This window comes from Vanessa atalanta, chromosome 7 (genome assembly GCF_905147765.1).
Source record: "Vanessa atalanta chromosome 7, ilVanAtal1.2, whole genome shotgun sequence".
NCBI classification, from domain to species: Eukaryota; Metazoa; Arthropoda; class Insecta; order Lepidoptera; family Nymphalidae; genus Vanessa; species Vanessa atalanta.
This window is the reverse complement of record NC_061877.1, coordinates 5499196-5514292: the sequence shown is the minus strand read 5'-3', so window position 1 is coordinate 5514292 and position 15097 is coordinate 5499196. Positions and strand designations below refer to the sequence as shown.

The 15097-nt window shown below is 31.1% G+C and overlaps 1 protein-coding gene across 7 annotated transcripts in view; it reads right to left on the bottom strand.

Moving 5' to 3' along the window:
- Window positions 1–15097, bottom strand: part of LOC125065139 — a 77841-nt gene that overhangs the window by 7349 nt on the left and 55395 nt on the right. For 5 of the 7 annotated variants that reach the window (XM_047672596.1, XM_047672600.1, XM_047672601.1 and 2 more), the window contains 4 exons: window positions 13901–13995; window positions 13601–13770; window positions 7935–7994; window positions 1252–1415 (listed from right to left, as the gene is read on the bottom strand). In XM_047672596.1, the coding sequence (XP_047528552.1) occupies window positions 1252–1415; window positions 7935–7994; window positions 13601–13770; window positions 13901–13995 (489 nt within the window). Of the gene's footprint in view, window positions 1–1251; window positions 1416–7934; window positions 7995–8255; window positions 12720–13600; window positions 13771–13900; window positions 13996–15097 lie in introns of all 7 variants that reach the window. The other 2 variants (XM_047672603.1, XM_047672598.1) reach the window with 2 other exon arrangements.

Here is a 15097-nt window from a genome sequence, read left to right as displayed (position 1 = left end):
TGTAACGCCTAACAAAAACATTAAAAACCCGTTTCAGAGAAGGTTTTAATATGTAAAACTTGGCCAAGCAGGATAAATTCTGTCGACGGTCTTGCTGGTTTTTAATAAAATGCAGGTATGAATCTAACTTTCTACAAAATCAAGAACGAGATAAAATATAAAGAAAATGTAAAAAACATCACTGGTCTTAACCGGAATTGAGCTCGATAAATTTATTTATTTATTTAAGACCTATGGGTATGTTTCTCTAGGTTTTTTATGTTTATTATTTGTTTAAATGTTGTCTTTAAAAAAAATATTGTCATGTTTCTGTGAATGTAAGCCAGTACAATATTTCATTGTTTTTCTGCGCAAGACTGAGTTTAGTAATGCTTATGAAATATCTCAATACACAATAATTATTGCGTTGAATTTGAGATGTTTTATTTTTAATATGGGAAAAATTATACTGAATTATGTGTAAAAGAATATTGCAATTAACGTTAACAATAAGATTTATATATAGCAATATAAAGTATTCAGAATTTTATAAATTAGGTCAAAATTTAAAAAAAAAGTTGACGATGAAACACGTTTACACTGAAATAATGTGACGTTTATTTTTATATGTTTACGTTTAATTCCGAAACAAAATTGCATATATTCAAGAATCATATACTTATATATAATTTATTAATTATCATTTTCAAATGTCTAGCCAAAATCACAGTGAGGTGTCAATCGCAAATCGGAGTGAGAATCATTTCTTGAGTATAATTTAATGGTCACAGTAGAGAAACACTTTCTACTTTTAAGTTTATTTCTATCCTCAATTTAAGTTCAGAACGCGTGGATAATCGCTCCAATATAAAATAGTGTAATATAAGTGGCGGTGGCTTCTCGTCTTACTCCATATTTATCATAAGACGTTGAAGACATTCATAATTACGACATATTTGTGGAATTGCTTAAATAACTATAAAACCCACATTGCTGAGAATTTTGAAACATTCAAAATGGATATAATTTAATTTAGACTACGTATAAAATGATCTATCAAACTGAGATTCAACTTAAATGTTATTAAAACCTTGATATCCAGTTTTTTTTACTTGATGTAAATTAGGAAATACAGATAAATAAAAGTGTTGCATTACTTGAAAATAGATTCGACGAATATTAATATTATTTTTTTTAAATATTTAGGGATGGACAACTAATAAAAAAGAGATACATTTAACATTAATATTATATTACATTTATACTAATTACCTGTAAATATTTATTTCTCTTTTGTTCTCTGTAAAGTCGTTTCATATGCTCAGCCTGCTGCCGTGCGAGTTCCCGCTCCGGTACGAGTGGTAACGGGTCGTGTCGCACGGGACACCGGTAGTGGATGTTCACGTCGCTCTCCACGTATCGGCGGCTTGGAGATTCTGTGTTAAACGAAATAAGTCGTGTTATTACTTTATTTAGTTCCCCTCTTAATTTTTTTGTGCCGGTTGCGACGTTTTACGTAGGACGTTCAAATTTCGAATTTCTTCGTATTGATATTCCCAGGGTTCGATTATGTGTTTTTTTGTATGGATGTCTATGATATAAATATAAAGTGGATTAAAATAACTGCATAAAAAAGATGAATATTAATTGCGTTATTTTTTTTTTGTATGGATGAAACAAATCAATTCCCATAGTTTTTTTTGCAATAAAAGAGCAAATGATCAAATGACTAGATCAGCGTTTGACACTTGGTCATATTTATTTAAATACGTTTTATTCCTAAATTAGTTGTGTATTTCGTAAATATAATTCAAAAAAACGTTATTAACTAGCATCATTATATACCAGTCGTGGGTACAGGTACTGTTTGTCTATTATATTTAAAAAAAAAACATGACATTTGTAATAAGCAAATAAATTAAAATATATGTACTAATACTTTTATTGGCAATATTTAAATACAATGCCAAATAGGATCTAAGTACCTATATTATAGTAACAGCCTGTAAATTTTTCCAATGCTGTTCTAAGGCCTCCTCCCCCTTCGAGGACAAGGTTTTGGAGCATATTTCACCACCCTTCTCCAATGCGGGTTAGTAGATATACATGTGGCAGAATTTCGTTGAAATTTGACACATACAGGTTTCCTTACGATGTGTTCCTTCACCGCTGAGCACGAGATGAATTATAAATACAAATTAAGCACATGAAAACTCAGCGGTGCTTGTCTGTAGGCTCAATATACCTATATAACCGACTCATTATTTTTGTACAAAATCTAAATCAAAAGTGTTTGTATCGAACAAGCAAGTTGGAAACGTCAGTGATAAATAAATAAATATAAATAGTAGCTTCGGCACTATCTCCTTAGTCCTTACTCTAATTAAAAGTACTTATATATATTTATTATTAAATATCATATCATTTCTGGTAATATAATATAATTTCTTACATTTTTATCGTTTGGTTTATTTTTATATAAGTTGTAATTAATATTAAAACCATTCACATAATTTATATAATCGTATACACGAGTGTGTATGAGTAGGAATGTTATTTTTGCTAGAAATAAGTGAAAGTGTCTGAGCAGCGGAAGTATTATGGATTTCGATGTTGTAACACTTCTATTATGGGTAATATTTCGGGTGCTGGTTATGTGACGATACGCAATATCACATCACGTTTTAACCGGTTTCCGATTAAGTCACTAAGATCTATCTTTACGAATGCATGATAAACGATCTGAGATAGTCTCGACATTTACATTTAAACAATTGAATTCTTATAAGCATTTATTTACATAAGTATATATGGAGAATTTAATCTCATATAAACAGATTCAAAATTAATAATAACTGTTGCACAAATTATGACCCTGTGGACTTGTCACAAGAATGCTAATAGCATTTCTTTGTTAAATATAAATTTAAGTTAACTACCTTAAGTTATATCAATATTAATACTGAAATCCCGAATCTCTCGCTAGATAAACGAGATACATTATTCGATGAATAAATATAATTATTTAATTTTGGTTTGATTTTGAAATTTAATATAATTATAATTACATTAACTTGGTAAAAATCTGAAAGAAATATTATCATAAAAATAATAATAAAGATACGTCCAACAGGTAACGCTTATTAAACAATAAAAAAAATCGGCCAACTGCGAGTCGGACTCGCGCACTAAGGTTTTCGTACCTATTATCTATAAAGAAGGAAAATATGGGAGTTTGTTGTTATAACGGCAACAAAAATACATCATCGGTAAAAATTTCAACTGTCTATTATCTGTCTGACTCCTATCACGGTTCATAAGAAACAGCCTGGTGACAGGCGGACGAACAGTGGAGTCTTAGTAATAGGGGTTTACCCTTTAGGTAAGGAATCCTAAAAATGTATGTCATGATAAGAGATAATTATGGGAGTATGACTAAACTCTGACTGCTAAACTAGTATAGGAAGTTCGTTAACCTTTTTTAAACTAGGTCATGATATGTGTCACAAGAGTTACTCTTCACAAATTAAAATAATATTGAACTACAGTATAAGGCTTTTTAACATCCTTACTAATACTATAAGTGCTATAATGAGTTTTAATGCTTTCACGCCTTAATTACTTAACCGAATGTCATGAAATTTTGCATGTACGTCGTCCAGGGTAAAAAAGGACGTAGGGTACCCAAATACCTGACCTCCCCCCTCACCTGCAGGTGAAGCAGGAGAAACTAGAATTATCTTATAATTTACTCAGCCGAACTACTTTCAGTGTATGTAAGTATTATTATATTATATATATAATATTAAATGAGAGTATAGTTATAAAACTATATGACAACTTCAATTAGTGTAATTTCTGGCAATACACAATAAATGAGCTAAAAATTAATATATGTATCGATTGTATATTTTATTAGTAATAAAAACATTCGCTATGCTCATCCATGGCACGCGTGTGTTACCTACGAATCAGACCGGAAGCAACGGGGGTCATTATTCTCGTCATTACGTACCTTCATTGTACACCATGGACGGAAGTAATGAGAGGATGATAACATAAAAGACATCTCAGAGTTGTAAATAAAATGTACTTATATATTTATATTTGTACAAAGAAAAAAAAATATTTATCATTGTACAATTGATTTGGCTAAGTTGTAACATTTCATGGTATTTAATTACATTACATTACATTTATTTTAAATATCTTACGAGCATAAATTATACATATACAAATTTTACTAAAACAAAACTTGGTCTTACTGATATTTTGGTTAGGTTAGGCAATTTCATTTAAAAATAACTGTACACACAGTTTTTAACCAAGAACATTTTAACATAGACATCTATAATTTTTAATTAAAAATAATATCAAGACAAATTCAAGAATTATGATTACTAAATAACATACACCAACAAATAACTTTAAACTTTGACGTTGATATTTTCAGCTTAAATCAAATACGCTTCTATAAAATACTATAAATGATTTAAAAAGTCAATAAAATTATGTAACCTTTGAAATCGATTACGTTAAAACGAAATACTGGAACGACGTGGAAAAGGAAAGCCCTTTTCTGTCAAATCGTTTGCTAACTTTCACTTAATAGGCATTCATGGCACGCGCCTGCCTTCGTGTAAACACGCGTGTACCTACATGGACGGCGTTCAAAGTTAGCTTCTGTGAATGGTGTTTTTAATTCGGTATAGCTCGAATTGTATTTCATTGAAAAACTGTGTTAGATCAATAAGAAATTGTCTGATGCTTATCATTTATTTGTTTTTGTTGTTTGTGTTGGAGTAATTATGTGTTGTTTTTAATTATGATTATATACATTTTGTTTATTCATATTTTATAATTCATGATTCGCTGAATCGTTTTTACTTCATTATTTTAAAATTATATGAACGGAACGAATTTAATTAATAAGTAATTATCCGTTAAAATCTGGGAAAAGTTGAGTACTCCAAATTATTTCTATTCGTAAGTACCTACGTGACTCGTAGGAATAATGTGAAACTTTCCACAGAAAACACATTGCAAAATAAAATATAATTCTGACTGTTTGGAAGTCAGTTATTTTTACGTTATTTTATTTAATTATTATGATACCTATTTTTCAATAATAAAATGTTCAGTTATTTTGTTAAGTTGTACGCAAACATAAAATAAAACCAAAATAAATTAATCTACACTGTTTACATTAGAAAATGTTTGTTTTATGTAATTGCTATTAAACGGTTATCACAAATGACATCAAGAGACAAATCGGATGAGATGCATTATGAAAGATTTATATATTTTTTCTTTATTTTTTATTTATTAGGCAGTAGGTGCAAAAGGTGGACTTAACGCTTTGCACCAGTACGTAGAAATGGCGATGAAACATGATGGCGCAGCTACAACCATAAAATCAAATCAAACGACTATTCGTTGGTCTAGTAAGTAGGTAATCAAAGTACTAAGCACTAATCATCATCATCACAATATGTATAATATATTTGTGATAAATATAATTCACTTACCTCTATATTATTACTAAATATTAATCAATACACATCACGTATGTCGCACTAACACAAATTCACACATTTAATATTAAAAAGAAAAGTAAAGCGACAAAGGTCCCGCTGCTGCCCGTTCAGGAGAAGGTTTGGAACTTACTGAATTAATATAGGGAGAACTAATTAAAATGACAGTAATTATGAAGTAAAACAAATAAATACTACACAATTTTTAAGATAATTTTATAAGATATACCGATGTAGTCATGTACTCAATTGAGTCTATCACGATAATTTATGAAACGAATTTAGCAAGATCAGCTATTTCATCACGAGAGTACTTGTAGCGTTTTGTAATCAGTTACTATAACCGGTAGCAGATTATTATGTTGTAAATATTATTAAAAATTACTTAATTAATATTTTTAAATATAAAAGTATAGTATTAAATTTAATATAATAAAAAAAAAGTTATAAAACTTTCCATAAAGTAATTATTATTAACTATGTAAATAATTTTATATTATATATTAACAATACCTTATTACAAACGTATATAATTATTTTAGATAAACAAACCGGCTCTTGTGATTTTCTTTATCTGTTTCAATATTCCCATTTTATAGTCACTGTCTGATTCACATTCACTATTTATTTTATTCACAATACGAAATCGAGAGTCGATGGATCGGCCGGTCGGTCTGTCAACGTCGCGACGACTGTCTATGTTATCAGATGCACTTTCATCGTCGTCTCCCGCCAAAAATATTACCCATCGGCTGTAATGTCATTTTTTTTTCCTCCCCCCTAACTCTTACAAGTATTTATCGCTCAAGTAATAATCGCTCAAATAAACAAGTGAAGATTAAATTTCGAAGTGACACATAGTATTATGTTTTTTTTTCCGCAAAATACATTCTAAATATTAACATAACCCTTTATTAAACGTTTTCAGTGTAGATTCAAAAGATGTAAATAAATTAATTAATATTGTTTTTATTCTATAAATATATAATATATTAATTATTGTTAAGTACTTACTATATGGTAGAGGAGCATAAACATCTGGGTATATATCTGTTCTGTTTCCCCATTCCGTGAAATTATGAACGGTGTGACGATTGTCTTGTGTCTTAAGAGTATGGGTTTTATGTCTTAGTGTTACGTTATGCTGGTATTCTACATCATTTTGATGAACGATATCATAATTTGGTTTTGTTCCAATTTTACAAGAAAAAGAATCAGTACGCTTGGGAGCAAGGGGAAGAGTCGATTCGTTATGTTTATTCGTGGACAATAATTTCGGTTCGTTATTTTCTATATGTGAATTGTTGATTTCATTTGTAATAGTATTCTTTAAAAGGTTATTAAATTTGTAATCGTCTGTCAATGTTGTAGGATCATTAATGGAAATTACAGATATTTCGTTACTTAATGGCAAAGCAAGGTTATCTTGTGTTTCTTCAATTCGATCACTTTTTACACTGTCTGAGTCACATTTAGACACCGAATCATTTGGGCTACTTTCTTTGGAAAAATAAGCACTGTCATTTTGTACTTCTTGTTGATCTTCACTTTCATCGTAAAAAATATTTTTTTTAACGTAACTATTCAATGCTTTGAGAGATTTGGACATTGAACCAGACAAGGGAATATTTCTGTATTGTACATTATCATCAAAATACAACAGTTCTGTTTGTACACTTTGACAATTATTTTTATTTAAAATTGTTTCACTTAAATATTTTCTATCCATTTTATTATATACACGGTTAGATCATCTCAATACTCAACACAAATTCCGGACAGTTCGCACAAAACTAAGCTTACGATAAGATAGTCTATCAGTCAAGTGTGATTGATAAAACTCGTTAATGATAATAAACTTGTTGACGGCACCAACATTTTCAATCTCAATTTGTATATTTATATCACGAATAGCACTAACATGTAGTACTTCTGATCGTAAGATACTGTTTACAGTGAAATAAAATGCTTGAAACTCGTTTTGACTCAATTTAAGTGACGTAAATATCCCGTCGACCTTTAAAATATCAAAATACACAAGTATAAGGTCACAAATAAGTTACACATAGTATTTACGTTACTAAAATATGTTCAACTACGAGCCAGCTCTAAGACATACACGTTCCGATTGGTTAAACAAAGGCTATTGTTTCCTTTTTTTATAACATCTAATAATATGAATATAACCGCACTCAACCTCTCATGTACGAGATTTTATTGTCCAATCAAAGGAATTTTTGAGGAAGTAAGAGGTGCGATTTTATATGAAGCTATTTGTTTTATTGCACAACACAAACAATATATCTTGCTAAATTAACAAGTGATATATTTGGAAAGTATAAAATTACTTTTTATACATATTTTAAACATGATGTTATAATTATCATACTCTATTTTTTTAATTATTACGATAACACTTGCCTGAGTCTGAATAACTGCCGTGCGATGCCCGACGTGGTGGCTCAGGAGCGGAATCGGTTTCTACCAGGATACAATAAAATAATATGGTAAGGAAATAAAAAAATGTGGTTTTGTTATAACACAAAAAAATAAAGATGGATTGATTGTTAGCATTATCAATTTCAGTAATATGTAAGTATTTTTATATTTATTATGATATTTATAGGTAAAATCAATATTATTTTGAGTTTTGGGTTCAATCGATCTTTATTGATAATGAAACATTCCACAAGTAACTCCAATACTAAACAATGAAGTCTGGCATAGTAAATAAATATTAACCTTGAAAAGTAACCGTGTGTCGTGATGGCGTGACAAAGGGCGCTAGACGATAGGGCCACGCTGCAGGTGGAGGCCGGGGAGGCGTACGAGGAGGTTCATAACGGCTAGCCGGACGGTGGGCTGATGGATCGAAGGCTTGTTTCGCTAACGATTCGTTTTTAAGAATTGAGTTTAATTTTACTGTATTTTTTTTAAATGATTGATTCTTTTCGCTTTTCGTTGGTGCAGTGCGACCGCGAACTAATGTATTCGGATCTTTTAGAGGTTTATTGTTATCTTCCGGCTTCGGATATCGATGAGCTATCCACGGTCCCGCTAAATAAGATGCAATATTTTGGAGCTCGCTTACATCAGGTGTGGATGTGTAAATTTGTCCGAGAAGTGACATCGCTTCAAAACGACGACGAATACGTTCCACTTCTCCAGGTCTACATTCCAATGCTTCTTCTGCTGAATGTGACCTAGTTGAATTGCGTCTTCGAAGAGCAGCTAACTTCGATATAATGTCGATGTGTGGCATAAAGCGATTATTTGGACGAAGTGGCATTCGTGCCACTGGCAATAAAACTCTACATTTCTCTTGCCTGGAGGCCCTTTCAGAGGGCCAATTTTTTATGTCGTTTCTTATAATTTCGGGATCGCTACGAAATCTACGTAATACTGCACCAGCAGCAGATGGTGAGTCAAACTGTCTTGCAAGGCGACGTACTTCCCCCTCACGTGCTAGTTTCAGGTAAGCACGCCAATAACGCTCCGGATCGGGGGACGGGCTTCGACTACGCCAGATCGTCTCGTCACTTGAAAATCGCGTGTCAGGCGTTCTTCGATCGCTTACATACAGTTCCGATTGAGGCGATGTTGATCTTGAATTTAGGTCAGCCTTTAAAGGAAGTGATAAAAATTTATTTTTTTCACTTTCCCCAAATAATTCTTTAATATCTGCACATGACTGAGATTGAAATATTTGATTGTTTTCAAATTTTGTTTCTCTGTTTTCCTCAACTTTATTGTATTCTTTTGATATGTTTTTTTCATCAGAACTATCTCTTGCGTGGTAAATAACTTGAGGTTGCTTGTCGTCTTTTACCGATTCGAAATATTCCACTTTTTTTTGGACTTCTATTTTAGGACCTTTATATATAACCGTTTTTGAAGACATATCCGAGCCGGTTTCAGTTTCGCTAGCCGAAGAAGGGTTAGATATTTCGTTTTTTTGGGACAGTTTTTTTATAGGTTCATCGGCTTGATTTACTTTATCAGTTTCTACAATATTTTTTGGTTTATTTATAGCATTGGTATCTTCAAATGTTTTAGTGTACTCAGTTTGATGTTTAAAATTATTATCTTCTTTCAAAGAAAATGTATCGAATTTACTGATTCTATTCAAAACCTCCTTACTAAGAGATTGGGAAATTCTTTTCTTTTCATTTTCACTGAGTGTCATTTGCATTTTATTAACATTGTTTTTCAATTCCTTTTCGAAGTTTATGGGATACGTTATAGCGGCAATAGATTCTGATTTATTTATTGTAGTTTTAAGAGCACTAGTTTTTGGTGTAATTAAAGAACTGCATCTAACATGCAAAGAAGGATTTTTAGTTGATTTTTCTTTGACTTCAATCGTATATTTTTCATCATCCTTATTTGACTTGGAATTAAATTCTTTACCGTAAATAGCATTAAGTTGATTTTTGAGTGCGTTTACTTGATCCATGGATAAACTACTCCACAATCGATTACCAAGGCCGATTTTTTTCCGCAAATCAGTCATAGAATCGAATTGAAGGTTAATTTTATTTGGTTGTATTTTATACGATTTTGTAATATCTTTATTTTTATTATTTATGTTAAAAGCTGTTTCTGCAACGCTTGTTCCTCTCCAAAGAGGCTTGTAGGCATCTTTACATTGTGAATGGTCTATTTCTATGCCTTCAGTACATTTTTTCTGTTGTAATTCTTCTTTTAAATCTTCGACTGACTTTTCTTTTACTCTTAAGCCTCTTTCTCTATTAAAATTCCATCTATAGTCATTTACATCTCTTGGATAAAAAAGAATGTCATCTTCATTTTGTGCTCGTTTAAGTTTGCTATATAGGTTATTAAGTTCTTCTTCAGCTCTCTCTATTATTCTAATCTTTTTCCATCGATCAAAATCAATAATTTCTTCGTCTTTTTTTCTATAATATAATAAATTTCTTGAAGATGTAGCCTTCTCTAGCTCAGCAACCCTCTCCAAATAGGCATAGTACCGATTGAGTTCGCGAAATCTTTCTGATCTACCTTTGATATTTTGGATATCTTGAATATATTCATCATAGTCAGGATCATTAGCACTTATATTAGAATCACTTTTGGTTCTTAGAATTTTTTTGTTTTTATTTACATTTCTTTCTTCGTTATCTGCACTACGTGTTCGGTATTCTTTTTTTTCTATTTCAAGCTTGGTATGAGTACGTGCATTATGTATGCGACGACTTGATGGGGATCTAATAGATGCAGGTGATTGACTCCTGCTTACTGTTTTTTTAACTTTTGGTGATACAGGTCGTGATGTTTGTGAAAAATATATAGTTCCTTGATTTTTATCCTCTATATTTTCCAAAGAATTGGTTTTAATTATTTGATAATTACCTCTTAACCGCGGTGAATTACTTTCAGTAGGTGATCCAGAAAATATAACTCTAGATGGTGACGTTGATTTGCTGGATCTAACAGGCTTATCAACCTTAGGTGACTTTGTTCCAGAATGTAAGAAAAACATTTTCGTCGGTGAAACTGACATACTCGTTGATGGAGAATGTTTTCTGTGAAATACTATTGTGGGTGATATAGGTCGCGAAGTTTGTGAAAAATATATTTTGTTTATGGGAGGTTCACTTTTGCTCCTATTAGTTGCTAATGATGACGAAGATCCAAAGTCACTTTCACGTTTAGTTAAACTTTCAAATTTACGTATTTTACCATCCATTTTTCCTGGCCATGAAATGGATCGAGTGCTTTGGATGTGTGTTGGACTTAGTCGTCTGTCCCAAATTTTGAAACGAGATAGAGAAACTGGCTTACGATGAATCAAATATGTATTAATTGAGTTTGATGGGCCTAAATAAGTTTCGGGCAATGATTGGAAAACTTTTGCTTTCTCCATAACTGAATTCATTGTAGTATGCTGCGAAACAATATCAGACGCTAAAACGAAAGGTTTCTTAAAAAAAAGATTTTGAAAAAATGAATCTGATACAACAGCATTTCTTGCTTGCTTTATATTTGTATCATTTAATTCAAAATTATCTATTGAACCAAAGTTTGATACATTGTCTAAAACATCACCAAATTGACTGCTGTTTTCAGTTTTTTCAGGTAAAATATTTCTATTTTTTTTAGAGTTTGGAGATTTTGTGATGTTATTTTTATTTAAGCTCTTTGATATCTTACTAGTTTGTTCCACACATGGTACACTGCGAGGTCTACTTAATACATTCTCTAATGATTTCTTTTTTTTTAAATTAGTTACAAGTGCTGTTTTTATTGGATTTTTTTTCGATGCCGTCATTATATGTGTTGATGATTTAGACATATTAGTCATTCTCTGTAGGGGATTGATTGTTATTGATTTTGGCTCGTTTGTAAGACATTGAGTAGATTTAGATTTAATACTGGTAATTTTATTTTTTTTTACTTTTTCTGACGTACGTATCATATCTCTACTTTTATGAGTTACGCTCGTTGTTACTTGTTTCACAACTCTGGGTGATGTTTCTTTAGAGCCAGTTGCATTTTTTAAAACACTCTTAGGTTTTATTTTAGACGTATCGATACATTCATTTCTTTTTTGAGAACTCCATAGCTTATCCAGAGAAGTAACTTTATCCAATATATTCGTTATTGGTGTTCTTCTACCTACACCGCCTTCGATTGTTACTGATTGAGAAGAATCGCCAAATTTACATCCAGAATAATTAATCGGTAACATCGTTCTTCTCGGTGAACTGAAGCTGCTTGTCGTACTAGGTTTTGGATAACTTAAATTCGTTTTTTGTTTGACTTTCGTTGACGAAATGGAACTTTTCATTTTATTTATTGCGGGTGGGGCAGAAGTTGATAAAATTCTATTAGGATACGTTTCTGGATTTTTTTTTATTATGATATGAGTATCTTCTCTTCTTAACTTGTTAGATATTTTATCTTTTAAAAAATCTACATTAGATTGTGTAAAATTGTCCCGGGTTGGCTTTGTTGATGTTACAAGTTTAAGCGTTTTGCTGTTTTTTGAAGATCTTCTTTGAGGTGGTTTTGGTGGAGGTTCAGTCACACTTCCTAATTCTGAATATTGTAATTTTTTTCCATATATTTTTTCGAATCCCGTGACAGGATAACATATCATTTCATGTACTTGTGGTGATTTTTTATGTACTCGTATTTTAGTTAATGTCGATGATATTGGAATATATTCGATTTCTGATTCATCTGTGAAATTCCAATCATTATCAATCTTCTTTCATTCGTTAGACCTGTGCTATAGGTGAACTTCGTGCTCCTGTTATAAATAAAACCGTGTAAAGCGTAGTTCTCTATTCGTGGTAACAAACGTGCCAGATTTAAATAAGGTGGATAAAATTAATACAATTTCTAGCCAACGTGTTTGTTTAATGTTGGAGTCTACTCTAATCATGCAATTTGTTTACCTTTACAATGCAGCCACTGACGAACCAGCACCGAAGTTATTGAAATTATTAAAGAGCCATGCATAATACGTCAAAACTTACCTGAAGTGTGAGCAGTGTATAAACTAACGTGATCGCTGTTAGTGAATACCATGTATTGTAATTACACTGTAACCTTGTTTCACAGTAGTTCAAACGGCAAATAACATCACTAACAAATGATTTGGAGTACTAACCTTGACTTCCATTCGTTACTGATTGTAAATTATAAAATGAATCTTGGAAATGTCATTTGCCTTTTTCATAATCAGTCATTAGTTGAATGGTTATTATTAAATATATAGTCACCAATGTACCTTAAACTATTAAACCGGCACCAATTTTCATGCGAAATATGTTATATAATTATGTAACCATACTTAGTAAGAATAAGAAAGGTAATCTAAAAATATATGTTGAAATTTTACATTCACATTATTTTAACCGTCTCAAGTTAACTCCATTTACGACATATTAAAATACATACATAAATACATATAAAAAAATTTTAGACAAATAAGTTAATATGACAATTGAAAGAACTCTAATATTTAAATAACAAAACAAGTTAGTACGAGAATACATATAATAAAGATACCGAATTTTGAAAACCATATTTATTCAATAAAAGAAAATTAATTTTACCTTGCCTAGGCGGAGCTGGAGATCGAAATCCTCTAAGCGGGGGTTCCCCGCCAGCCTGTAAGTCTTTGTAGGCCGCGCGTCTTTCAGCCGGTGACAAAGGCGCCTCTGTGTCTTCTCTGCGTCGAAATATTAACGTCGAGTCGGATTCGTATCCGGATTCTTTCAAAGCCCTTAAATAAAATATGAAAACTTATATACAACTAAAAATTACGAATAATAAACAATATTAATGAGGTTTATTTGATATGCCAACTAAGTGATTGTAATAAAATACTGAAATTATAATTAATAAATATTCACCTTGCCATATTAGATTTTGATAGAATAGCAGATGTAAGATCTTTTTTTTCCTTGGGTGATGCCTGAGATTGGGACAGTGCGCTTGATTCATTTTGCTGAAAAAAAAACAACAATTACATTATTGTTCCGAACTAGACTTAAGGTTGTGGTTTCATCACAGTCATTTCAATTTCTGTAATGAAGTTTAATATAAAAGACATAAAAAGCGACAATAATTATGTCAATAAATAAACAACGACAATTTTAAATACAATTTCGTAATTGTTTCTAAGTTGGATCAAATGAAAACATCTACACGATTCATGCATTTTAGAAGAGCGTAATTTATATAATGCAACATTCCTTTAACTAACAAAAATAACACGACCGCGGAATTTATTCGCAATGTCATGGGACGTTACGCAAAATCACTGTACTTTTCCTAGTTATTTTATATTTTAAGAAAGTAACAGTAAGATACAGAAATTAGGTAACGCCTAAAAATGATATTACGTAGCATTGTTAATTTCATAATACTGGCGAAATGCCGTTGATGCAATATAATTCGTGGCAAAGTATTAAACTATTGGAAAATATATATCCCAGTTCCATCTCGATCATCATACTTATTAGGCAATAATTAAATTAATCAATAATTTCTTGTTTTAGTCACAAGTTTCGTCGATGTGCATGACATTTAGAACGATCAACACAAAATGTTATTTTTACTTGCAGATATTAACACATTGGTTAACGTGAAAATTGACAGTATTTTCATAGTTCGTAATTTCAGTAATAATAATTTAATTATACAACACACATCACGCACAAAATGCATTAATAAGAAGTTTAATTCATATATTTTTTTGGCAATTCAAACTTAAACATTATTTATAGAGGCAGATGTATCATTTTTATTTTGTATAAAAGTTAAATAATTATTGTTCAAGTTTGAATTATTATGTATGACAAAATATATTTAAAGCATGCAGAAGCGATTTCATTTTTAACACAATGTGATTATTAAGCAAAGCTGTAGGTCAAGATATACATATTAAGAAAATATACTTTCATTTGTTTTGTAAACAATTATCTGATTTGACTCACATGTCAGAAACATTCACGCACGTGCCAATATACAACTGTACAAAGTTCTAACACTACACGATCAGATGAACGATACGCGATCGCATTGATAAAACGAAACAAGCGCCACAC